Genomic DNA, 26,632 nt, shown 5'->3' with positions numbered 1-26,632 from the left:
CCTTTTCGTCCCTTTGCCCTCCCCTCCCCTCTCCAGACTCATTTCCCGTTTTCTGCTTTTCCCCGAAGCTGATAAAAGAAAAAAAATAAAAATAAAAAATTAAAAAAAAAAAACACCTGCTTTAAGAAAGCAGCAGAATTGGATATAAAGTACTCAGCCTCTGGAGGCAGACAGAATTGGGTCTGAATCCTGACTTAGACTCTTGGCTTGCGCTGTGTTCCTGGACAAATTGCTCCATCTCTCTGAGCCTTGAGTTCGTTATGTGTAAAATGGGAGTTACAATGCCCATTTTACAGTGTGTTAGGAGAAAGAACTAATTAGGCACTCAACAAATGCTAGTTCTATCTGTCTTACTGCCCTTCCTCCTTCCCTCCCTCCCTTCTCGACTATTGCTTATCCTGGCCTGGACCCCAGCCCCCACCTGTGGTAAGGATGCCCCTCGCTCCTCTCCAGGATCACCTCAGTGGCTTTCCCTGACTCACTTAGAACTCAGGCATTTGTGTTCTCTCCTTTCAGTCAGGCCCCAGGCTCCCGAGAGGTGGGCTGAGGTTTCTGGAAGCAGCTGGGAATCCCTGTGACTTCTCTGGTCTCCTGGACACAGGTCCAGCCCTAGCTTGGGAGCTGCTGGTTCAAACTGTGTGATCTGTATTTTTTTCTCACTTTAGCGATTATTACACCCGAGCTGACTGTGGCATTTTCACACTCCAAACACTGATAAATATTTATGAGGAGGAGAAAAGCCCAGAACTAGGGTAGGTGGAGGGGAGAGAAGTGCCAGTGCCTTCTTTGCAAGCCAAGCTCAGCCCTCTCAGTGGTCCCTTGCGCCCTAGATGTTAGGGTGGGGGTGGAGTGGTGGGGTCCAAGGAGGCAGAGCAGAGCCACCCCCCACCCCTTCAAGGAGGAGCGACTGTCCCCATGGCACTGTGGAGTTCACCCCACTTTGCCCTGGTGGCCTGCTGCACTTCCTGCTCCTGGGGGCCTGTTCCATGCTCTGGGTTTTTGGCTGGTTTGTTTCATCTCTCATTCCATCTGTTATGCTCACACCTGCAGGGCAGCATCCCTCTCCCCTCCTCTCCCTCCTTCCCTCCTTCCTCCAGTAACTTCTCTGGTCTCTGCCTCCTTGCTTTTTCTTCTCTCTTCCCAACATTACTCTGAGCAATTCTGGAGCTAGATGATGGGGTTAGGTGAGGGGGTCTCGGGCTCCCAGACCAAGCTGGGGGAGAGGATAGGGGCTGGTGGATACTGCAGTGTGCTCTAGAAGGCCCAGAGAGCACTTCGCAGGAGTTGGGGGCTGCGTGTCTACCTGACTCGGTGTCCAGTGCTCTGTTCTGTGGCCAGGGGCCCATCCCCTGTCTTTCCTGGGCCTCAGTCTCTCAGTTGATTCCTTCACTGATTCCTTCAGCGCCCACTCAACTAATATTTGTCAAGTGCTTGCTACCTGCCATGCATTAACACAGATCTATTAAACGCCTACTAGGGACACCATTCTAGGGACTCAGGACACATCCGTGGAGAAGAAAGTTCAGGCTGTCTGCCTCATGGAGCTGGCATGTTAGCAGACCAGACAGGCATAAATTAGCAAGTCACTTGAGAGTAGGTTAGCAAGTGCTGAGTGCTGTGGGAAAGTAAACAGAGCCAGAGGAGGAGAGGGAGTGTGGGGCAAGGCCATGGTAAAGCCCCATCACAGAAGGCATGGGGCTGGGCCAGCAGATCTGTGATTGGGCAGGTACTGCTCGAGCAAAGGCCCTGAGGCAGGACCCACCCTGGTGAGTCGGAGGAACAGCAGGGAGGCACTGTGACTGGCAGGGTGCGAGAGAGTGGGAGCTGATGCCCACGGGTGAAGGAGGCAGAGAAGACCACTCTCACAGGTCTTTTCTTCTGCATGAGCTTGGGAGGACTTTGAGCAAATGAGTGGCAAGGCCTGACATGTCTTTTGAGAGCCCCTCAGCCTGCTGTGTGAAGAGGAGGCTGAGGGGGCCACGGCAGATCCCACGAGAGCTACAATGGCAATTAACGGAGGCTTGGGTGGGGTAGCACCGGAGATGGTAAGATCTGATGACACCAGACGCTGTTTTGGCTCTCAAGGCTTGTCACTGACTGAAGATCACTCCAGGTGCTTGTCCTCTGTCCTGCTGAGGGATGGCATGTGGGGGCCTTCCCCCTGGCGGGATGCACTAATCCTAACTTCCTCTTTTTGTCCACAGGGTGTTCAAGAAGGCAAGCCCGAATGGAAAGGTGAGTCCATAACAACCGCACCCCAGCTCCTCCCTGGCCCCACATTCTTATCCTCTCTTGGGTATTTCTATTGCCCATGCAGGACCCCCGCACAGCCCCGTCAGTCCCTAGGAGCTGTCTGCCACAGGGGAGGGACTCTCAGGGAACTTTTTGTCTGAGGGGGGCAGTCCGACTCCCCTGGACTTCAGGGAGCCCCTACTCCAGGCTGAGGCACAGCCTCTCTTAGAGACACTTCAGTGCAAGTGTGGTCATTAGACTAAGTGCCAAGGGCCTCAGAAGCACTGGGTCCCCTGGTGTGAGAGGCCACTAGAGCCTCTCCTCTGAACTATGGCTTCACCTAGTTTTCTGAAGCAGCTCCCAGGGCCTGCCCTGCTTTCTTTCCACAGGCCCCAGGCTCCATCCTGCTTTCCTTTCAGTTCAGCAAATAGATATTACTGACATCATTCCCTGTCGGGTACAGGCCTGGCCGGCGGAGCCCGGGACAGGATATACTGAGACAAATGAGGCACGGCTCAGGCCACTCCCGGCCAGACGGGGGAGGCAGACACAGACACCCATTACTTCAATGTGCAGCAGCAGGGGTGAGATCAAGGGATGCCTGGGGATGGCAGGACCCAGCCTGGGCAGTCAGGGATGGCTTCTCTCCAAAGAGGCTGCGTATCCAGGCAAGGCAGGGTGAAGAAGGGCATTCTAGGCATGAATATAACTCACCGGGAGTGTGGGGGCATCAACAGCAGTTGAATCGGAATGCCCAGAGGGAGGCTGGGGGAGTGGGAGCTGAGGGGAGGCGGTTGCCGGGTACAGGAGCTTGGACTCATGGCCTGGGCTGGCAGATAGCACAGCGTTGCTCCCAGGGAGATATCATGCATCCCTGTTTGCCCTTTCCTGCTGAGCCAGGATTCCATCTTAGATGCCTTCTCCGCCCAGAGTCCCTAGGCAGCCCCCCTGACCTATCAGAGCTGGCATTTGGAATGAAACCCTTTTGTCATCACCTCTGGGCACAGCAACCATTAGAGGGTTTTCAGACAGGAGTGACAGCACTGAATTTGCATTTTAGGAAAACCAGTCTGGCTAAGGAGGGGAGAAAGGCCTCCAGTCCAGAGCATGTGAGGCCACCGGCTTCAGGCCACGAAGGGGGCTGGTGTGTCTGGTGCATTGTCCAGGCAACGGAGGCTGTGGGGAGGAGGAGGGTTGGACCGAGACAGATGGGGGTGAGGGGGGACTCAGCACGATGCAGGGACTGTGCAGGAACACGAAGTGTCTGGCATGACACTCTGGATCCTAGCTCTGGAGGGTCTTCCCAGCAGGGCACTGGCTCCCCGTTCCTCATTTGCCTCGAAAAACCAATCCTAGGATGAATGGAGCCCGGCCAGACTGCACAGGGGCAAGGAGCAGTGAGGAGCATGGAACTCAGGGTTGTGAGCCTTTGAGCCCGCTCTGGGTTGCCCTTGCTGTCTCGGAGATGTGCCCAGCACCTCCCGGGCTGCAGACTTCTTTGCTGCTGCTGCTCGATGCTCAGCAGTCAATCTTGGTGTGAAGATCTCAGGCCTCAGTGTCCTCATCTGTAAAATGGGAACAGTAACAACTGCTTCGAAGGGGTTTAGGATAAATAGGCACTTTCAAAATTGTACAAGGGTTTGGTTCGTATTAGGGCTGGAGCTCAGGTCCAAGTCCAGTGTAGACTGCAGTGTGGGCTTTGGTTGGGTTTAGTGGTTGCAGAAGCAGCTCCCAGGGTTTCCTCCCGGGCAAGGGCCGGGGGCTTTTCAGGGATGTGTCCTCCAGGTCCACAGCTGCTAATGTCCCCTGTGCCTCTCTTCCCCAGCTCACTGTCTATCTGGGAAAGCGGGACTTTGTGGACCACATCGACCTCGTGGACCCTGTGGGTGAGTGTCTGTAGGCTGTGGAGGAAGGTGGGGAAAGGTGGAGCTGACCTGGTCCCTTCTAGGGAAGGGAGTGTTAAAGGCACCCGGGAGTGGACCTCAGGTCTCCAGACGGGCCTGGCACCAAGAACAGGGTGTGAGTGTCTTCCTTTGACCATTGGCAAGCATATACCATGTTTACTGAGCAGCTCCTTGTCCCTCAGTGAGGATTATGTGAGGGGAAAGTGCAGGTGGATTGAGGGGGGAAGCCCGGAGCGTGGCCAGATGATCGTGAGGATGGTGAGCAGCCACCAGTGCGAGGCTCATTACACACAGACACTGGGGTAGCTCCATGATTATCCTTGCTTTGCTGCTGAGGAGAATGAGACACATCAAGTGACTTCCTCCAGGTCACAGAGCTAGTGGTTTGAGGAGCCTGGATTCAAACCTGGGCGGCCTGGGTCCACAGAATCTTTGTTCTGCTGCATCCTGATGGCAAAGGTGGGAAGAAAACCTTGGGGCTTATGAAATGGGGGCTGTACTCACCCACATGGGGGTCTTGGCATGGGCCGGGTTGGGGCTAAAGTCACCTTTTAAAGTCTTACTCTAGGTCAAGTTTTCTTAGCCTCGACACTCTGGACAGTTTGGGCTGGGTGATTCTTTGTCCTGTGCATTGTAGGTTGGTTAGCAATATCCCTGGGCTCTAGCCATTAGACCTTAGGACTACCCTCTCCATCCCAGGAGGACAATCAAAAATGTTTTTGGACATTGCCAGATCTCCTCTTAGGAGGTACAGTCAACCCTGGTTAGGATTCTAAGAACCATAGCTCTCATTAGAAGAGCCTGACCTTACTGCCTTTTTCCACATCTATAAGAGGGAGGGAGGGAGGCCCAGAATTATCCCTGTTTCACATAGGGGGACGGTGAGGCCCAAAGCGGCTCTGATTTCAGAGGGACGAGAGCAAACCAGAGTAAGGCCAAAGGAGGTGACCGATGGGGAGGATGGACACTGGAAACTGCCTGAGGCCAAGTCCAGGTGAAGAAACTAGATGTGTTACGTGGGGAACATTCACAGAGAATGTGGCCTCTGTCACATATCCCTGGAGTTGTCCTGGGGCCAGAGGGCAGAAGTGAGCGTGCGGTTCCAGAGCCGAGGTGGGAGAGAGAGCACAGCTGGCAGGTTTTGGTTCACTGGGAGGAATCCCTTTGTGACAGTGGGGGCAGGAGAACTGGGGAGTCCCTGGGGTCCCTCTGCTGAGGGGGTGTGTGCAGGGCTGTGGCTCAGGGAAGTCAGCCCCCCATTAGGCCCTCCCTTCCTGGCCTGGAGTAGGATGACCCCACTTTTCCTCCCCTGTGCTGTCTGGGGACCCTGTCCCCTCTGCCATTTTCATCTCCTCTGTAAGCTGCCTCTTGGAGGCAGTGAGCAAGCATCCCAGTGTTTATCTATGGCTTGCTACAAAGCACAGTTTCCGGCAGACTATCTGGGGCCAGGGCTGTCCCTACCCATTGGCCTATTAAGGACAGCAGCGGGGTGGCACTGAGGCTGGGGGCAGGGAAGGAGCAGGAGGGAACCAGCTCCTCTGGTGCACACAGGCACCCCGAGAACTATTTGGTCAGTGTTCTCAGAGCAGAGCAGCTACTTTGAGCCAGGCCCTGTGCTGGGCCCTGGGGATCCCAGAGAACTCTGGGACACTGTCCAGAGTTGAGCAAATGATCCACAGAGAGAAAATATCTTGCCCATCATGACATCAGGATGATTATGAATTCCCAATGCATAGCTATCCCCTAGGGTTCCCTGTTAGGCTCCAGGGCAAGTCTGAGCCTCCCGTCACCACCCCCCTTCATCTTATAGACAGGATGCCGCTGGTCAGGCCTGGCCCTGCTTCCTCCAGCACCCCCAGGATCTACTCTCCCAAGCCTCAGAGCCACACCCTCCCCCTGTCCGCTTTGTTATGCCCCATGGTCATCTAACTGGAGACCCATACTGCCCTTTAAGACCTGGCTCCTGCTTCCCTCCTTCAGGAAGCCTTCCTTGACACCCCTGGTTGTGGGAGTGCCCTCTCCCCGGATTTTGTGCAGAGCCCCTGGTGCTCAGGGACAGAGGCAGAAGGAGAGAAGATGGGCAGGTTTGGGGACAGGGTGGACACTCCCCTGATCAGGTATCCCTTGGGCCCGCCCAGGGCTGGATAGGACCAGGAGCCCTCCGGCACTCTTTTCCAGATGTGGTACCCTGAGATTCCCTGAGAGATTGCTGTGTGGGTGGTAGGGAGAGGGTAGCGGTGGATGAGAGCTGGGGAGAGAACATTTTGCTTATTCCATGGGTATGGCTGGGTGAGGTTCGGCCAGAGGTGACGGGATGTCAGGCAAGGAGGCAAGCCCTGAGCCTGTATTTCTGGCCTCCTGGAGTCCTGCGGGGAGAAGACGTCCTTTGTGTCCAGCTGGTCTCTACATGGCCACGGTCAGGCCTGGGGACATTCTCTGTGGGATCACATGAACGGGATACCGTCTCAGCCTTAGATGTATTAACTCCATCTTCACAGCAGCCCTGGGAGGTTGGTTCTACAGGATTGCAACTTCTGATGGCAAATCCCAAATCCGAAATCTCTAGAAGTCTGCACTCGTTCCTAAGTTTGACATGGGATTCATTTAGTGGCAAAACCTGACCTGAACTAACAGGAAGGTCTTTATACTTCAGCCTCTTGATGAAAATATTCCTATTTCCCTGCAGTGGTGTTAATGGGTTTGAGCCCAGATCCTGCAGAGGGTGTTACAGAGTATATGGACGATGTACCCTGTTGCCTTTCCACAGTTCAGAACCTCAAAATTCTAAAGTACACCTGATCATAGCAGTTTTGGGCCCATATTGTTCTTATGAACAGGGAAGAAACAGAGCAGTCACCTGCCCTAAGTGACCTGCTGGGCCTATAAGTCCAGCCTGCAGGGAGGGGGTGGGGCACGGCAGCGCCCTCCCTTGGGTGATGGCCTCCCCATGTCTCTCCTGAGGCTTTCCGACAGAGGGATAGTTAGGTTCAGGTTTGGCTTGGTGTTTGGGGCTCAGGAATTTGAGAGGTTGAGCTGGGAGGGTGTGCTTACTCTCTGTCCTTCTTCCAGATGGTGTGGTCCTCGTGGATCCTGAGTATCTCAAGGAGAGGAGAGGTGAGGTGGTAGGCCCCACCTCCGGCCTGTGACGGGGCCTCCTATTCCCCACTGACCTCTAGCCCAGGGCCTCCCTGAGTTCCTGTCCAGGCAGGACATTAACTAATTCTGCGGCCTTGACCTGCCCAGCCCCACTGGCTCTTCCCTTTGCAGCTCCAACGAACATCAGAGCAGGTGCCCTGGCCTCCTCTGGCCTGGGCAGTCCACCCATGCCCATTTTAGAAGAACCTGGTCAGTGCCCCAAGCATGCTAACATCAATATATCGTGACTTTTGCAAGGCCAGGATGCCCAATAGGTCAAGAATAAGGGTCTCATTATAGATGAGAAAATTGAATCCCATGGAGGTAAAGGGATTGTCCAGGGTCTGCAGGAAGACACAGGGTGGAGGTTGAGCTAGGACAAAACCCCGTGCCTCCCAGACACCACTCAGCACTTGTTTCCCCCTACCCCCCCCCGCTCTCTCCAGCCACAACTCTTCCCCAGCCACGCCCACCCCAATCCTGCCAGCCTACTCCAGCCCTCACCAACCCTGTCAGACCATCTCCCGTGCTCCTGCGCACTCCACTGGCCAGAGTGGGTGGGAGTGGGGGGTGGGGAAGGACAGAACCGATCCAGTAGTCAGACCCTACCTCCCCCACCCCTGGGACCAGGCTTGAGTGGCTCCCCTGGGTACCTGGTTCCCCCATTCCCAGGGTAGCACAGCCTTTCCTACAGAGCTCTGGGACAGACCTGGGAACTCCCATTGGGCCAGTCCCAGGGCTCAGCTGGTGCTCTGGAGTGCCGGGGGGTTGGGGGGGGTTTGTTTGCTGCCCTCTGGGCCCATCCTCAGCATCCCCTACTCCCACAGTCTATGTGACACTGACCTGCGCCTTTCGCTATGGCCGGGAGGACCTGGATGTCCTGGGCCTGACCTTTCGCAAGGACCTGTTTGTGGCCAACGTGCAGTCCTTCCCACCAGCCCCTGAGGACAAGAAGGCCCTGACGCGGCTGCAGGAGCGCCTCATCAAGAAGTTGGGCGAACATGCCTATCCTTTCACCTTTGAGGTTAGGGCCAGCCACGCCCCCCCCCCCCCCCCCCCCCCCCAGGAAGCCCTGTGGGCAGGCACATGAGGGCAGCCCTCAGTTTCTCAGTGTACATTGGGACCTGGGGTGCTGTCACTGATCCTGCCTGGTAAGTGTCTCTTCTCTGGCCACCGACAGGGTGTCACCTTACCTCTGAGCTCCTCCTTGGAGCCTCCAGAGTCCAGCTCATCGGTGGGGGAGAGGCTGCGGAAAAAGAAGGGAGCCCTGTCTTGCCCCTGAGTCATTACCGACTGCCTCCTCCTTCAGACCAGCCACACGCCTGGCTTCTCCAGCCCGGCTCATAAACGAGGCATGGCACGTAGCGAGTTCCCTGCTCTGCCCCTTTTCCGAATAGAAAGGCTCCCAGACTCGGTTTTAAAATTTCCTGTTTCTCAGACTCCGATTCTGTGATTCAGTGAAATCCGCCGGCTTTCTGGGAAGCTAGAGTGGGAGGGAGGATACAGTCATTCCGTCCAGCGTACATGTATTGGTTTCTTGTGGCTGCCGTAATGAGCCACCGCCAACCTGGGGGGAATGAAACATGACCGTGAAAACACACATGGATGAGCTTAACATTTCAGAGGGTAGAAGTCAAACACAGGTTGTGCTGGGCTAAAATCCAGGTGTCAGCCGGGCTGTATTCTTTCTGGAGGCTCTAGGCCCCACTCTTTCCAATTTCTAGAGGCTGCTTGTGTTCCTTGGCCGGTCGTTGCCTACGCCTCTGTCTTGCAAGCCCGCAGTGGCTGGCCAGTCTATCTCCGAGCCCGCCACTCTGACATGGACACTTCTGTTTCCGGCTTTCCCTGCTAAGGTCCCTTGTGGTTACATCGGGCACACCTGGATAACCCAGGATACTCTCCCCGTCTCAAGATCCTTAATTTAATCCTTAACACCTGTAAAGTCCCCTTTGCCATGTAAACTAACAGTCAGAGGTTCTGGGGATTAGAACGTAGGCATCATTGGCGAGGGAAGGGGGACGTAGGGGGGTGGCTCTTATTCTGTCTTTACCACAAGCTAGGGGTGACCTGTTAGACAAAGAAAAGCATTGACATCCTTGGCTTTGCCGAAGGGGCTTCTGGCCCAGTGTGGGGTATCCTTGGGATGATCTGACAGGGGAGACATCGTCTGTCCTCTGGAGCCCCTAGTCTGACATGGCCTCTTGCTAGGGGCCCCCTGGTGTGACGAACATGTATGGGGGTGGTGGGTGGGCAACATGGGGAGCTTAGGGGTCAATGTGACAGGAGACCTATTCTGTCTGTCCTCTTAACAGATCCCTCCAAACCTCCCGTGCTCCGTGACATTGCAGCCGGGGCCTGAAGACACAGGGAAGGTGGGTCACGTCTTTGGACGCTTCTCTCTGGGCATAGGACATTTGTATCATCAGGGCCCTGGCTTGCTCTCTGAGAGGCGTGGACCCCTCTGTGTGGGAGCCTCTTTGTGTCTAGGCCACTTCAGTACCGCCTCAAATAAGCAGTCTCTTCTCATACAGAGAGGGTGTCACTCCCCTGCCCCCTGCATTCAGTTACGTGTCATCTCTCCTGGGCTGGTTTTTGGCTGCAGCAAAACCAAAATGTTCTCTGAACTACCACCTGGCCTCACTATCTTGCATGGGGGTGCATTCGTTTTGGTTTCACAAGTAGGGAAACTGAGGTCCCAAAAGAGGTGACACCCCTTGTGTTGCAGGCCCTAGATCTAAGCCCCCATTTCCTCATCTGAAAAATGGGCACAGTAGGATGCGCCGCCCTGTGTGGTTGAGAGGGTGGAGTGAGGCCCTGAAGCGCCCGATGGTCTGCACACAGTATGTCCCTCCCCAGGCAGGGCTGTGGAGGCATCCGTTGTGATTTCCGGGTGGCTGCCTCCATGAGGACAGCTGCCCAGACCAGTCAGGTGTCTGAGGGTAGAGCCCAGTTAGGATAGTTTGGGATGTCCAGAGGCGGGGCGGGCGGGGGGGCAGTGCTGGGAGAGCTCTGTGGGAAGGTCAAGTGGGGGAGGCAGCCACCCCCAGAGGCAGCGCAGTGCTGGGGCTGACCCCGGGTCCTGAGTCAGGCTGCGTACCAGGCTGTGGGGTTGGGTATTCCTATCCAGTGCCCTGGTTTGTAAAATGAGAGGGAGCTGGCTGTGATGTGGGGACCCTGCCCTGTCCAAGACCCTGTGGTCAGCAGCTGCTTCCCCTCAGGCCTGCGGTGTGGACTATGAAGTCAAAGCCTTCTGTGCCGAGAACCTGGAGGAGAAGATCCACAAACGGTGAGAAGGGCGCAGCTTCTGTGGGGTGTGGGCTGCCCGCTGGCAGTGGGAAAGAGACAGGGCCAGCAAAGCCTGAAGAGATAAGTAACAATACCAGGAAGTGTGCGAGGAGGGGCCACGCATTCCAGCCTCAGGAACCCCAAGACGGGTGCTCTGGAAGGCTGGCGAGTCATGGAACATTTCCTGGGGCAGGTGGTCCAAGGACTTGGGCTCAGGCGTCAGTGTTTCTCCCTTTACACCACCGAAACCCCCTCCTCCAGCTCCCTGCCTTTCAGTTTGCCCCACCAGACTGCATGGCTCTTTATTTTGTTTCAGAAAGAAACAAAATTCGGATTGTTTTTAACAGTGAGCAAGACTTTTCCCAGCCATCCTAGACCCCCACTTCTCACTTCTCTTCCTGGGGGGCCATTAGCAGCAGGTGGTGGTTGGGCGGGTGGTGGGGGCTGGTTATGGGGTCAGTGGAAATTTCTAAGCAAGGGAGGGAATTGTAGTCGGAGAAGCCCCTCTGGGGAGAGTGAGGGGGAAAGTCAGTCCACATGTCCGAGAAGGTAGCGTTTTCCTGGAGAGGCACAGCCCTGGGCAGAGAGCCCAGGCTGGCAGCTGGAAAGAGCTGACCCTGACTTCTGAGATGGACTGCCCAGCCCTGCTCTCAGGCCTGCTCCTCCTCAAGGCAGGCCCTGCCCTGCCTCCTGGTGAGGCTGGCCTCAGCCCCCAGCTCTGATGAACCCACTTCACCAGGCAGTCAGTGATCCTATGGGAGGCTGGCTGAGGGCAGGCGCGGCAACTTCCTAGGAAGTGGGCTGAGCTTGCCACCTGGAGGCTGGAGAGTGTATTGCAGGCATCTCCCTTTCCAGCCTGGGCAACTCTGGGGTGTCGGGAGATGGGGCACTTTTTTTTCCCTTGCTTCTCTGTCTTTCTTTTCCTCTTAAGACCCGAAACAGGGGAAAGAAGGGAGGGTGTGGTTTTTTGAAGGGGGCCTGACTAGAGCAAGGAAGAGGAACAACACTGAGGGCTACTGTCTTCAGCTCACCGTAATGGCACATTTTAAGTCCATACCAGAGTTAATACTAATGATGATATAGCAACTATCATTTATCAAGGGCCTATTAAGGACCAGACACTATTCAGAGTGACAAACATGTACGAACTAATTTAATCCTCTCAGCAACCCTGGGAAAGAGGTGTTGCTATTATTACCATTTTACAGATGAGGAAACAGACCCAGAGGTGAATTTACTCAAGGGGGTATAGTTAGTAAGGGAAGAGCTAAGGCCTTAAGCCTGGCTGTCCGGTTCCAGGGAGTGAAGGTGAGCAACAGGGATGCCGGGTCCCCTAGCACGCCACAGACACTGCCTCACCAGGTCCCATCCCCTCCGAATCCTTGTGTCCTCGTTTCCTCCTTGAGCCCCTGTCACCTTCCTTGAGCCCCATCTCATCTCTGGACCTCCATCTATTCACTGGGTCTCTGTTCCCTTCACTGACCTGCATCCCCCTGACTGAATCCACACCCCTTCACTGAACCCTTTCACCTCTCTGAGTCCTCACTTCTTCCTGGGGCCCCTCTGCATATTTTGATCAAATAGATATTTGGAAGGTATTCATTATATGGGAGGTACTGTCATAGGTGGTGAAAACCCAGCAGTGAACAATGTAGATAAAAATTTATCTCCTTAAGGAGCTTGCCACTATTAAGTAACCTAAGGGAGGCTGGAAGTGAAATGTAGTCCCTTTCTTGTCATCCTGAAGACTGGTTACAGGGGTTCAGCTCTGATGGGGTGGGAGTTCAGATAGGAGAAGATCAAGTGAGCTGATCCAGGACGGCTTCCCGGAAGAGGAGGCATTTAGCTGGGCCTTGAAGAAGGAAGGCCCAGCTAAATGCCTAAATGAGGGCAGAAGTGGGAAGAGGGTATTGCAGGTGGGGGGCCAGTGGAGGCAGAGCTTCAGAGACAGGACGAGATAGACCTAGGATGACAGTGAGGAAGTGGGGATGGCTGCAGACACAAGGCAGGAGGATGGAGTGGGACCGGGTGGTGACAAGGCCCCTGTGTCTGCCTCTGCAGTTTGGACTGGATTCGAAGGCCATGGGAGCCATGGCAGTCTCCTGAGCAGGGAAGGGAGGATTACAAGGGAAGGGGATGGAGGCATGTGACTCTGCCTATCTTCTGCTCTGCCCATGTCCATTAGGAATTCTGTGCGCCTGGTTATCAGGAAGGTTCAGTATGCCCCCGAGAGGCCTGGCCCCCAGCCCACAGCTGAGACCACCAGACAGTTCCTTATGTCGGACAAGCCCTTGCATCTTGAGGCTTCCCTGGACAAGGAGGTAGGAGGCTTGGACTTGGCAAGGGGTGGGGGCTGTTCGCTGGGGGCAGGGACCTCCAGCTCAGCTCTCTCCTGGTCACTAGAGCTCCTGGGTTCAGGGAATCGGAGACCTCCCTTGGGGGATGTAGGGAAGCCTTGGGGGCCGAAAGGAGGGGCAGAGTGGAGCATGAAGCTGAAGGATGGGATCGACTTTAAAGTCAGGGTACCTCCTGAAGGGATGTGGGTCCTGGCCATTTTCCTGCACCTCTCGCCCCTTTTTGCAGTGTGGGCATGCCTCTCTCTGTGGGGACAGTCGAGGGCAAGTGCTGGTGGCAAGATTTGAGCTGAGGTCCTTCAGTGAGAATTCTGACCCAGTTTCCTCAGTGAGCCGGCCTTTCTCCTGCTTCTTCCAGACCCCCCTGAGTCTAGAATTCCTGGCCTCCAGAGCCAGGAGGGACTTGATACACCACCTAGTCCAAATCCTCCACTGAGCAGAGGGGGAAACTGAGGCTTAGGTAACTTTCCCAAGGTCACGCCGCTCTCATCCTCTTCATCATTGTTATTACTATTGTTCTCACTTTCTGGTGACCAGGTCAGGACTGGAGCCCAGGAATATCACCTTCTAATCCAGTTATCTTTCAAAACCCCACCAAGGCACCGATCTAACCTGCCCAGCGCCTTAGCATCAGTGGGACGTGGCTCAGGAACTTGAGGCCAATGTCAGAGTGGCCAGAGTCTATGTGGTCAGGAGTTGTGTGGGGGGCCTCTTCTCCCTCCCTCTGTCTAGAGCTTTAGTACCCCCCGGTCCAACCCTCCTGCCTTCTTCTGCCTCCCAGATCTATTACCATGGAGAACCCATCAGCGTTAACGTCCACGTCACCAACAACACCAACAAGACAGTAAAGAAGATTAAGATCTCGGGTATCCAGGGCAGAGGGCCAACCCAAGGGGCGGGCAAGAGGGACTCCTCCCAAGGGTTGGGGGTAGCTGAAGGCTCTCCCCTTGTTAACAGCCTTGTAGAGAACTACCAACCTGAGGGGAAGCCCAGGGCCTCCTCTAAGCCAAAGGGGAAGGCTTTTGAGGCTAGTAATGCAGGCTGCTCATTGGCCAGGTAATAAGTTTACTGTATAAGCTGCCTACTCTTAGGTTCCCTGGGTTCTCAGCAAAGCTGTCCCCAAGGGAGTGTTTTGATGATGGGAGGGAAGGGTGCCTTTGGGCTATGCTTCGGGTGCAGATGGGGTGGTCTCTTGCAGGATCCCCCGGTGCACTCCAGGGATGAACATCCCCAAGTCGAGGGAGCCTGGGATGCCTGGGAGCGGCAGCCCCGGCTCACACCACCTTGTCTCCCTCTTCCTCCCAGTGCGCCAGTACGCGGACATCTGCCTTTTTAACACAGCCCAGTACAAGTGCCCCGTGGCCATGGAAGAGGCCGAGTAAGTGAGCACAAGCCCAGCCTTGGATGTGTGGGGCTGGGCAGGGAAATGGGAAGCCCTGGCTGCAGGGACAGGGGCACGTGGTTTTTTCCCCACCTGCCAGAGGGCTGGGCCTTGGACTTCCTAGCCACTCATGGTACATGATCCCAAACAGCCTTTTAGAAAACACCCACTTGATTTTAGCTACAAGAAAATGCATACTATAGTCAAGGGAAAGATCTGCTCAAACTAGAATGACAAAATGAGAGCTACGGAGTTGAAGGGGACTGGGGCTATAATTACACTGTGCCGGGAACCTAGATTAAAGGGCAGACTTTGCTCTGAGCTTCCTGGCAGCCAGGGCAAAGAGGGTAAGGCACTAGGTACATAGCTTTTCTTGTCTGATGACAGACTAATCCAGCTCATTGAGTAAAATGGTTGTCTGTGGGAGGGCAGAGAATAATTATATATAAAAAATTTAGGTTTGAGAGGCAGCTATTGTGGTTGGGCTGGAGTTTTGTCTCAAGCTTGTTAGCAACTCAGGCAAGGGGAGAGCTCTCCAGTGAAACGTCTTTTCTCACCAGAAGGAAGTAGATGCTCCTGTTAGAAGACACATCTGGTTTTTGTTTTTTTCCTGGCCCTGCCTCCCTTTGGGAGGCAAGTGCATTATGTGTCATTTTTCATGTACGTGTGTGTTTATGGACTAATCTAGCCCTCAGTATTTTGGAAAGTTACAAACATGTTTTTAATGCTACTCTGTGGTCTGTGAGTTGTTCTAACTGGGCTATGGGGATGATGGGATGGGGTGTGTTTCCACACCTGCCTCCCTTCTTCCCAGTGACACCGTGGCTCCCAGTTCAACCTTCTGCAAGGTCTACACACTGACCCCATTCCTGGCCAACAACCGAGAGAAGCGGGGCCTCGCTCTGGACGGGAAGCTCAAGCATGAAGACACGAACTTGGCCTCCAGCACCCTGTGAGGACCCACCTGCCCTCTTCCCTGCCCCCCTCCCCGGGGGTCCACAACCTTCTTTCCCACCAGTGCCTGTCCATGCTGTGGTCATCCTCTCCCCAAGCATGGTCCCTGGCCCCATCCTTAGGAGCTTGAACTGTAGGGAAACTGTCCCCTTACTCCCATCCCTATCCAGGGCTGCCCCAGAAAGCCAGATGGGCCCCTAGACCAAGCTCCCTCTGTCAGTGCTGGGATCTGCTGGCTTCCCAAAGGAAGGCAACCCAGAGAGGCTTCCTGCAGGAGGCAGCAGCTCCTGACCTAGTGTCTTGAGTCAGGTGGGGTATGTCCCTGAGGCAGAGCAAGGCTGGAAGGAAAGGAGTGGCTTCGGTGGGAGAGAATGGATCAGGAGGTGAGTGGGGAGTCTGGGGAGATGTGGACAGTGAGCTAGGCTACAGCAGGTGTTGGTGTGCCCCTCAAAGGGATCCCTGGGCCACATGATCACTCTTGTCTCGTGGGCATCACTGACTTGGAGGCTGCCCTGCTCTCGTGGAGATCTGGGGTATGGGGAACTCGTCTCACCCTATCCACTGAGGTCTGACCTTTCTGTGGGGCTCTGGCCTGCCTCTGCTGCACCCCTGCCCTGGACTCCCAACGTGGACCCTGCTCCAGCCACACACCTGGTCACAGGCGTGCTAGCCGCTCACCTCCAAGACTTTGCCCTCTTCTTCCACCCTGGCCCAAATCCTACCAGTCATCAAGACTTGGTGGAGGGGCCACCTCCTGCTGGGTCTTCCCCAGTACCTCCTCCCCTGCCTTGCCAACCTCCCTCCCTCACTCTGAACTCCCTGTCTAGCCCTTAGTGCCCCATGGGTTGCTGAGTAGTGGGACAGAAACATCCATCCTCCCAAGGGTAGTAGGAGCCCCCCTCCGCATGCTGCTGGGACTCAGACCCAGGGAGGAATGGGGCTTATCAAGTGTGCCCGAGGAGTGAATTTCACGGCCAGATAGGGGACCCAGGGACCCAGGTTCCCCCCGACTCAGGGCAAAGCTTCCCTTTCTTATATGCTGGGCTCTGCACATGGTGGCTGAGTGACCCAGGAGAGGGACAGATGGCGACTGCCCCCACTGCACCCCACCCTTGCCGTGTCTCTTCTACCCAGCGATCATCAGTGAACCTGCTTCCCTGTGTCACTTTGCAGGTTGAGGGAAGGAGCCAACCGGGAAATCCTGGGCATCATTGTTTCCTACAAAGTGAAAGTGAAGCTCGTGGTATCACGGGGCGGGTGAGTGTTCTAGCCCAGCCCAAGACTCCCTAAGTGTATAACGGGGTGTCCCAGATCACCCGCAGCCCACTGCCCCATTCTGTCTGATAGCTGCATCCATCGAGAGGGTAAACCAAGCTTGAAGACTTCCTGTTCCTTCTCTCCTCCTTCATGCCTCCCTTTTCCTCCTCCTCTGCCCCCCTGCCCTTTCCTTGTCTCTCTCTCCCCCTTCCCCCTCCTCTTCCTCCCTGTCCCTGTCTGGACACATAGGGTTGTTGTGGGAGAAGCTTCCTCAGAGTCTGTGCTGGGGGGTCTCCAGAGGGTTCTATTCCCTCACTATGTCTTGGGGCCCAGCACCCACCCCTGCTCATGCCCACACTGATCTGCTAAGGAAATGGCTAAAGGGGCTCAGAATCCCAGTGCTGGATTAGGGATGTTCGGACTCTCCCATTTTACAGATGGGGAAGCAGAGGCCCAAACCATTCTCCAGACATTTCCTGAAATGTCCTCCCCTAACTTCAGGTCGCAGGCTGGGCACTGGGGTCACTGCAGTGGACCAGACATATTCCTGCCCCGGAGCATGGTCTGTGCCCCACCTCAAAAGGGGGAAGCTCAGATAGAACAACTTTTCCCCACAGATGGGGCCTGCATGTTGTCCTAAACCTAGAATTCTGAATCTGGGCATTTTGTCTGACTCATAAATTTCTATGAAAAGATTTGCAAGCTAATAGCATTAGACGTTAGAGTCATGCCCTATGTAGGTGGCTTTATCTAATACTGACCGCATGTTCTAGGACATCTCAGAATTGCAAATCCCAAATCCTGTGTTCTTTGACTCTCCACGACTTCCTTGAGGAATCCTCGGTGAATCCCAAATTGATTTTTCCTGCCGTCAGAGAGGCCTCCCCAGGGCAGGCCGCACAGGGGTTGGCTATCATGTCTCCTTTGCCGAGGGGGATTCTGGGGGCTCAGCGAGTCCTGGGATTTCGGTACCCCCCGTCCTCCACCCACCCCACACCCCACCCGGCAAGGCTAATGCCATTTCTGTGTATCTCTGAATGAGAGGTCACAGCCGCAGAGCGGTGGGTGGGAGTGCGTCTCAGGGTCTACCCTACCCCTGAGGGCAGCAAGGTGGTGAATGAATGTGCTTTCTGTTTTCTTCCTCTCTGAACTCTCTCCTGAACACCTCTCCTGCCTCCTCTGACCCACCCAGCCTGTTGGGAGACCTTGCATCCAGGTAAAGCCCCTCCCTTCAACCTGACCCATGCACCTTCCTGGAGGGTCCAGAGACCCCTGGGCTGACCATCCGGAACTGTAGGGCACTGGGTTGGGAGGAGTCTTAGCAGTCACTTTCGATGGCCAGGATCCGGCATAAGTGCTAGGACTAGAATCCTTTCCAGAGGGACTAGGGAGATGCAGTTTCTGCTTTAAAACAACCTTGCCCTGTTCTTCCATCCCTCCCAAGTGAAAGGAACCTTGGCAGATAACAAAGTCAGCTTCCTGGATCTGGGGGAATAGACCCCCCCCGGCCCCCATCACACAGTCTGATGTTTTGGAGAAATGCAGGCTTTATGGCTTCCAGACTTGTACCCTAATGAGAATTAACTGCTGGCCATGTGGAGAGGGAGACCTAGGGAGAGGTCCCGTGGTCCTGATCTTGTACACAAGGTTCCTTGTAGCACCTGGATCCTTGCACCTTCCAAAAAAGGCATGTGCCCCTCATGCAGTGGTTTTGCCTCATCTTGTCACCAGATGGCAGTAGTGTTCACCCCCAAGAAATCAGGCTCTTTGGAGAGGTGAAATTAATTCATTTGAGTTCAGTTCAATATAATTCAGTAAATATTTCTGGAATCCAGATTTATGCCCAGCCTTGTGCTACAATTCTGGGGCCCCAGGGAAGAATCAGACCTACACCGCCCTTGATCACTCATGGCGTGCTGGAAGGTTAATGTCCAGATTTTTCCATCCATGCACTGTATGGCTTTCACAAAGGTTGACAAAAAGCATTCTTCCCTTCTGTTAGTTCACTCTTCCAAGTGAACCTGGAAAAGCAATCTGCTTGGCAAGCAAAAAGAAAAAAAAAAGGAGCCAAATTGTTTCAATAATCTATGAATCCCATTTCCCCATGGAGGGGAAGTAAAGCTTGAATCTGGCAGGTATAAGTTTCACAGTTCAATCAAACCTTTTACCTACATCATCTCCTAGAAGTTCTAGTGGTTCTAGAAGTTAAGCGTTGTTATCCCCATTTTCCAGATGAGCTCAGTGAGACCTGAAGATATAAAAGTGTCCCCCCCAGACACTGCTGGGGGCCTGAGAATGGACCTTTCTGGTTGCACAGCCTCTGTCCCTTCCTGCTCTGTTCCCCTCTCCCTTCCTCCCTGCCACTTGGGCCCCGGGCAGAAAGGTCAGTAAGATGAGGTTGTGCCTGAACATGGTCACAGTTGACAGGGACTTCTAAGTGACACCAGCCTGAGCTGAGAGGAGGCACTTTTGTGGCTGCTTCTCTAGGAGTAGAGAGCAGAGGTTGGGTAAGAATGTGAATTATGCTGTCAGATTCTTCTCTCTCACTTCCAAAAAAAAAAAAAAAGAAAGAAGGAAGAGGAATCCTGTCTCTCATTTCCCATTAATAGCTGTGTGGTCTTGTGTGATATATTTTTCCTCCTTGTGCCTCAGTTTCCTAGTCTGTACCTATGGTACAATAATGGGACTGTTGTGGAGATTAAATGAGCTACTTAACATCCTTGGCACAGAATCAGTACCATGTGTCTGCTCTTGTTATTATTTTGCTTGTCAGGGCCCAGCAGAGGGAAGTCTGGGTCAGAAGCACTGGCCTGTGTCAGCACATCCCCCGTTCTTCCACCCCCACCCCCCACCCAGACCCTCCATCCCTACAGGGCTTCAAGGAAGGCTCATTGCATGATGTCAGTAGCCGTGGGCCCAGACAACCTGAATTTGACTAAACTGACCTCAGCTGTACATCATCCAGGTGGCAGGGGGCTAGGGCCCCCGGAGTACTTTTTTTTTTTTTTTAAGATTTTATTTATTTATTTGACAGAAATCACAAGTAGGCAGAGAGGCAGGCAGAGAGAGAGGGGGAGGCAGGCTCCCTGCTGAGCAGAGAGCCCGATGCGGGGCTCGATCCCAGGACCCTGAGATCATGACCTGAGCCGAAGGCAGAGGCTTTAACCCACTGAGCCACCCAGGCGCCCCCCACCCCCGGAGTACTTTTACAAGAGCCTCCTGGAGATGTTGGGAGGTGGGACTGAGTAGGGGGGAGAGGGAAGGGCAGGAGGGCAGTGTTAGGAAAGGCTGGGCTGGCCGCAGTGGTCTGAGGCCTTCAGGGTCCCAGGGCGCCTCTGGAGCCATCCAGGGACCAATGTGTACATGGCCCTGGGCAGTCCTTTCCCCACCCCCTTGCCTCCACTCAGCTCATGAGAACCCAGGGATCCTTATCAGGAAAAGGGAGGTTTCCATTTCTTTTTGGAGGCAGCAGAAAAGGTCTTCTAATTCAACTTCTAGAGGAAGTAAGGTTCAGAGAGTGACAGAACTGGGGCCTGAGTCTGGATTCCCTGCCTCAACTGAGAGCTACCTCCTCCAACCATAAACCCTTCCCCAGGCCTCAGACTGGTAGGGCATTGAGTCTTCCAGCCTGAGAGTGACCTTGAGGCTCACTGGGTCCGGGTCTTTTTTCAGTGACGTGGCCGTAGAACTGCCCTTCACCCTAATGCACCCCAAGCCCAAAGAGGAACCCCCACATCGTGAAGGTAAGCAGGATCTGTGGGTCACTGGAGTGGGGGTTTCCTGGTTGCCCAACCCATTCTCCACCAGCTACTGTCTCTCCCCATCACCCCATCTAACTGTGGGTTAGCCTGCAGCCCAGGGTCACTCTTTTTCCTCACCCTCCCCAGGATTTTTTGTGAGGCCTACACTCCTCTATTTGCATCTGACTCCTCTAAGAAACAGAGGTCTGACTCCTTTCTCCATGGGGAGGGAGGCTGGGAGCGCTCTTGGAGCTCTTTGGGCCTTTCTTGGAGCTCTTGTCTTGCATCCAGACATCGGGAGGGGGCTGCGCAGATTAAGATGGTCCCTGGACATATCTTAGTGATTTTTCAAAGTGATACCAGATTGGTCATATTTCTGTAAATCTAAGACTGTTAAAGTTGAAAGAGGCAACACTATAGTCTGTACCACAAAGAAAGAAGAATGTTCCTACAATTAAACTGTGAAATGCCATTGGTTGTAAAATACACCCCGAGTTCAGAGATGTGCAGGTGTGCAGGTGTGGGGGGAAAAGTAATGGTTGTCTTAACACTAAATGCAAGTCATGTATTTAAGAAAAGAATCTAAGTCATGCAGGACACATGCCAAAGAGCAGAGTCCAGAGGTTTTTCTGTCCTGGAGCTGCTAGGGGCCTCTGGGGCCTCCTTGGACCCTCCCTGGACTCTCCTTCCTGCCATTAGGATGATTTGGGGGTGTTTTCAAGACCAGGGACCAACACTTCTTCCCCACCTCCCTTCTTTCTTAGCCCTCCCCACCTTAGCTTGGTTGTCTTAGGGTGGGGACCTGTGTCCATTTGCCCCGTGAGCCCTGCCCTGCCCACTAACCCACGGGCCTCTGCCCCCCCCCCCCTGTGTTTAGTTCCAGAGAACGAGGCGCCAGTAGATACCAATCTCATAGAACTTGACACAAAGTAAGCTAAACCCTGCCCGCAGACATCAAGGGGGCGGGGGGGGGGGGGCTGGGATGGAGGCGGGCAATGGGGTCATTTGTGTATATGCTTATTAACCCCTGAGGAACAGCCGGTCTAACCCCATGTGCTGAGAGCTGCCTCTGCTCGCCTCTTCAGCAACCTGCTTGCCTGCATGTGACTTGAAGGACCCTCCGTGCCTGTTCCTCTTCCTCCTGCCTTGGTGGGGTCTGTCTTCCTCCCTCATCCTTGCACGTCCGTCCGTCAATCCGTTCGTCCATCCACAGCGCCTGCTCAGCTTTCACAGGGCTGATTGGGTTCGGGGGCCCTGGGTCCGGCTCTCCAGCCCTGCCCGCACCCAGCCAGTGGAATCAGGCTGTGGGGTGGGGAAGGTTCTGGGAGCTCTTGTTGCTTCTGACTCCTGAGGACAGATGCGGATTTCCCTGCTGTCAAAGGCCATCACCTCACCGGACAGTGACCAGAGGGGGAGGACCTGGGCGGACTTCCTGAACCACCTCCAGAGCCAAGCAGCTTTCTCTCCAGCTCCAAATCCACCCTTTCATTGTCTCCCAGGAGATATTTGGGGTGTGGGGTCTCAAGTCATGCCATGAGGATGTCTCACAGGGCTGGCTGAATTCTGTGGGGTGGGGGACTTGGTGGGCTTAACTCTACATGTTACGTGATAGAACAGAACTCACTGTTCTTAGAAGCAGTCTTCGTCCTAAAAGCCCACTCAGGTGCCCGCTTTCCCCACCTACCCTTCCTCTAACCCCACAATTTAGATTTGCTACCCCAGACTCCCTCCTATCCAAGATCACTCAGGGTAGAGTGGGCTGACAGCTCCCTGGAGAAAGGGCGTTTGTGGTTTTCTCTTCCACCAAGCCAAGCCCACACGGTGCTGTGCAGAAACAAGAATTCTTCCTGAGGGTAGTTCTTTTGGTGGGTGGTAGGGTTTCTTGGGCCGGTTCTGAGGGATTTGAAATATGCTGGGAAACGACTGGTGGCCTGGCCTCTTCCGGTAGGACTAAGTTTTCCCTCTGGCCCCAGCCTAGCCACACTGCACCTCCATCCCTCTTTGATATCTCCCCCACTCCCAGATCCTTCAGAACCGGGTCACTGTCCAGTCCTGGTCACTTTCCAGCCCTTAGGCATGAGAGTTGAACTCATGCATCCCTCTGGGATTTCCACAACTAGCTGGAGCCCAGATGCGACCAGTCCCACTGTCTCCAGAGGGCATCTAGACATGCCAGCCTGGAAGGCCTTTCTGTCCACAGGCTACCCTGGGGACCGGCCTCTGAGTCCCCTCTGAACCTCTGGGGTTGCCTGCTTCCCTGCCTGGCAAACAGGCCCCATTTTCCTTGTCTTTCCCACCAGTGATGATGACATCGTGTTTGAGGACTTTGCCCGCCAGAGACTGAAAGGCATGAAGGACGACAAGGAGGAGGAGGAGGATGGTACTGGCTCGCCACAGCTCAATGACAGATAGACTGGGGCTGGCCCTTCCTCTGGGCAGCTCCAGGTCCGCGTTCATGCACTAGGATGCTTATTCGTCTTCTTCCTGTCCTTATTACCCCTCCCCCTTGTCCTTCTAGTTCCTTCCGGGGGGTGGGGGGGCCCAGCGGTCTTCCAGGTCATGGTGGTGAACCTCTGGCCTCAGGATTGGCCCCACATCACCACGCCAACAGGGTCACGAGGACCACCTTCCCCCCATCACCCCACTCATGGGTCACCCTCCAGACTCTTCTCTTCTCCTGCTGACCCCCAGAAAGGCCATCCAGGCTCTGGCCTTGGGATTTTACTTGGGATGAGGATCAGAACGGGGAGGGTGGGGCAGAGGGCTCAAGATACGGGAGAGGATGCCTGTGGCCCCAGGTGGCTGGCGCAGCTCTGGCAGCTAAAAGATGACCACGCTGAGGGCCACCCTCTTCTGGCCATGAGAGGCACACCTGTGGATTGATTCTCAATGCTTTTTACAGTCCAGACCCACCAAACACCTCTCCCCTTCCACCCCTCCATCCCCGTCCTGTGTCCCTCTGTGTCTCACAGTGACATTGGTGAAGGTTCACAGACCCCAGGAGTAGAGAAAAACCACTGGACTGACTTTCTTACCAGCAGTAACCCAGTCTAAGGCAAGCTGTGTGAACTAGCCCAAGTCTAATTCAGTCCTCTCAGGATGTGACATCCCAGCTACCTTGTACCTTATGCATGTGTCCTATCTATACACATGCACAGAGGGAGAAGGGAGGAGTCTTCGCAAAGCACCAACAGGCCGCATAGTGAGGCCAAGCTCCTGGGGGCTTTTCCAGAAGGGTGGCTCCGAGAGATGGGGTTTAGGGGCAGGAAGATGAGTATCTGTTCAATTCCCTCCTTTGCAGACTTAAGAGCAATCAGTGATCCCACAGGAAGTAAGGCTGGAGGTCCAGATGGGGCTGGGGACACCGATCCGGTCCCCTACTACCTCCCTTCACAGCCCTCCAGGGCTGAGCTGGGCTGGCCCTGCAGGTTGGGAGAGTGTGCGTGGGGGTCATCACGCCCACAGTCAAAGGGCCTTCTGCCCCAGGAGGTGGCGTGGTCCATCAAGATGCCCTCCCCTAAAAGGAAGGGGGCTGCTGGGTAGCAAGGAACCCTTCATTTCCTTGGGGATTTAATGACCCCCCAGTAGGTCCTGGTGTCATGGATGCCCGGTACCCACTGGCTGGGGTTGATGTGATTGGGGCCTGGGACAGGGCAAGGCAGATGATGAGGCAGAAAGTGATAAAAGGTATTCGTTCTTGTCTGGTCTTTGATGCCCACTTACTGTGTGACCTTGGGCAAGTTTCTTTCTCTCTCTGGGCCTCAGTTCTTCACCTAGAAGACCAAAGGGTTTGACCAGATGATCACCAAGGGAACTCCCAACTCTGGCCTCCAAGAATTTGTAAACCTTAGAGCTTCTGGTATGATGGGTGAAACCATCCAGACCACTGACTCTGGTCTCTCTGCCTCCAGAGATGATTCAGGGCCCCAGAATTGGCAGGGCCCTGGAGACCTCCTAGCCCATCCATTCCCAGGCCCTTCTTGGGCCATTGGAGGGTCATCTGATGTTAAGCTGTGGCCGTAGCTAGCATGAGCTGCTTGGCCCTAAGACCCAGTATTAAAGAAGACAAAGCTTAGATTTGTTTATGATAGTGCCTTGGGTACCTCACAGCTCCCTGTGGCTGCAGACCCCCTAAGGCTCACCGTATACACAAGCAAATATATTTCTTAGCAGGGCAAGGGGAATATCTCCTCCATACCTGCTCCCTTTTATCTGTGTCCCATGCTTGCCTGGAAAAGGAAACAACAAAATGTTATTATGGGGACTCCACCCTTTTCAGGGCAGCTCCTCCTGGGGTGGGCTGGGTAACCATTCTCCATGGCGAGAGTGCCCAGTTCACAAGCCCAGCTCAGCACCCTGGCCCTTACCCTTCTGAATCTCATGAAGTTGCAATTCTAGGGAGCCCTACCCCATGGCAGGCCAAGTCAGCTTGCAGCGGCCATAATCTCCTGGCCAGTTCTAGGGTCCTAGGCTGTGGGTACCCCAGGCATCCAGCCCCTACCAGAACTTGCTGGCAGTTCACACCTCCTTGGACAGTTGAAGAGTTGATGAAGGGCTGGAACCCATGCCAAGCATATGCTCTCCTGTGTCTTCCCTCTGGGAACTTTGAGGCTGGTACGAGGATTTGAGGGGATCACTCCCCTAACAACCGGCCTCTTCCTCCATCCCTCAGCTGTGCACACGGATTTGTCACTCTGGTTTCTGGAGCTTCTTCACCTCAACATCACACTCCCCCTTTCGGATTTGTCCATGTCTGACTGATTCCCCCAGCTGCAGGAAGTACCATACTCCCATCTAGACCTTTACACTTTGGGCCCAGGGCTGCAGAAAGGTGGCCTCTGTCCTCAGGAAGCTCACGGTCAGGTGAAAGTTCTAGGGGGAAGAAATGGGGGCCATTGGAGTCAGGGGTCCTTGGCTGCTGCTAGTCCATACAGTGCCTTGATGTGAAATAGAAACAGTCCCCTTCCAGGTGGGTTCCGTCCATTTTAGAATGCTCAGCTTTGAGAATGGCACATAGGCTGGAGTTCAGCCCCACTCGCCCCAGCCGGGTGCAACACAGGCTGGAGTGTTTCCTTGGGTCTCTTCCTGAGAGAAAGACCCATATCATCTTTCAAGGCTTCCGGTTGGCTCCAGACCCCACAGTGTTGGCTCTGTGCTGACCCCAGGGCTCCGCACTGGTACCTCCCAGTGCCCCATGTGGGTGGCATAGAGAGAGCAGTCTGGGCAGGAAGGAGAGGCTGGTGCTGGGGGAAAATCTACAGGCGGAGGCCAGCTGGGCTCCCTCAGCTTTCCAACCACGAGAAGGGTGAAGTCCTGTGAAGAGAAGGGCTGAATTATTCGGTCGGCCTCCATAGGCACACCAGGTGGAGGGTGGGGTTGCTTCAGCTGCTCGGCTTGTCCCTGACAAGCTGGTTCCCACACGGTGCCGTGAAAAGCATGCTGGCCTGGAAGCCCACGGTGTCTCCAGCCCAGTTGTCACCAACCAGCTGAGTAGCCTTGAGCAAGTCTCTCACCCTCTTGGGCTCAGTTTCCCTAACTAGAAAATGAGACTGTAATCCCTTCCCCACCTGATGCAAGGGATCTGAAGCCCAGAAGAGACGAGAGTCAGCTCTGTAGCTCCGAGTCACACAGGAAGATTGCTGCGGGCTGTGTCCTCCTCCCACCGGTCTTCATCTCTTGCCCCCTTCTCCCTTAGGCAGATGTCAACCAGGAGGAGATGCAGTTAGCTTGGCTTTGGTGACCCAGCTGAGAGACAAATGTGGACACTGCTCAGGAATGCCTTGCCCACAGATAGTGGTCCCAGCAATCATGACAGAGAGACAAGCCATGGATATTGCCAGTGATTGGGCTTGGGCAGGGAGCATCCTGGATCCTTCCAGGCCTGGTGGACCCCATCTCCCGTCTTTCAGATCCCACAGAGGACAGGCTCTGATCCCAGATGAGGGAGAGCCACCCACTTCCAGGCCCAGGGAGGGCTGAACTATCATTCCATCAAAGAACCCCAAGGCTGAGGTGGAACAGAAATTGTCCTTCAAAGTAGAAGCCCCCCCCCCCCAATCCAGGATCGAGCACAGCTGAAGATGCTCCTTCGTGATACTTGGAAGGGATTCGGGTCCAGGGGAAACCCAGGCCCATTCCCCGGAGAGCTGAGCCCCTGTGGACCCATTCACTCCCCATGGTTACAGCCTCCCACAAAGGCATCCTCTCCTGCCAGTGACGGGACTGGACATTCTCCACCCATCCCAGAGGAAGGCATTGGCCCCAATCTTGTATTATAGGGTCTCATGGGCACAGGCTTATGTTCTAATGTTTTTTTTTTTTTCTTTTTAAAGTAAAAAAGGACCAAAATAGACTCTCCGACCCTCATGCATAAGGCTGAGTCGAGCAGTC

At 54.7% G+C, this 26,632-nt stretch overlaps 1 protein-coding gene across 2 annotated transcripts in view; it reads left to right on the top strand.

Moving 5' to 3' along the window:
* The window catches only part of LOC111159444 (arrestin beta 1), a 71,591-nt gene extending 45,311 nt beyond the window's left edge, over window positions 1–26,280 (top strand). Inside the window, exons 2-16 of one of the 2 annotated variants that reach the window (XM_022521927.1) lie at window positions 2,205–2,235; window positions 4,058–4,118; window positions 7,206–7,250; window positions 8,099–8,295; window positions 9,584–9,643; window positions 10,490–10,557; window positions 12,742–12,877; window positions 13,692–13,776; window positions 14,216–14,288; window positions 15,106–15,243; window positions 16,419–16,502; window positions 17,695–17,718; window positions 20,175–20,245; window positions 21,120–21,171; window positions 22,543–26,280. In XM_022521927.1, the coding sequence (XP_022377635.1) occupies window positions 2,205–2,235; window positions 4,058–4,118; window positions 7,206–7,250; window positions 8,099–8,295; window positions 9,584–9,643; window positions 10,490–10,557; window positions 12,742–12,877; window positions 13,692–13,776; window positions 14,216–14,288; window positions 15,106–15,243; window positions 16,419–16,502; window positions 17,695–17,718; window positions 20,175–20,245; window positions 21,120–21,171; window positions 22,543–22,654 (1,237 nt within the window). In that variant the 3' untranslated portion in view covers window positions 22,655–26,280. The remainder of the gene's footprint in view (window positions 1–2,204; window positions 2,236–4,057; window positions 4,119–7,205; window positions 7,251–8,098; window positions 8,296–9,583; window positions 9,644–10,489; window positions 10,558–12,741; window positions 12,878–13,691; window positions 13,777–14,215; window positions 14,289–15,105; window positions 15,244–16,418; window positions 16,503–17,694; window positions 17,719–20,174; window positions 20,246–21,119; window positions 21,172–22,542) is intronic. The other variant, XM_022521928.1, reaches the window with a different exon arrangement.
* Window positions 26,281–26,632: the final 352 nt, after the last annotated feature.

Source organism: Enhydra lutris, unplaced genomic scaffold (genome assembly GCF_002288905.1).
Source record: "Enhydra lutris kenyoni isolate GAN:26980312 unplaced genomic scaffold, ASM228890v2 scaffoldscaffold68, whole genome shotgun sequence".
Taxonomy (NCBI): Eukaryota; Metazoa; Chordata; class Mammalia; order Carnivora; family Mustelidae; genus Enhydra; species Enhydra lutris.
This window is presented reverse-complemented; position numbering and strand designations above follow the sequence as displayed.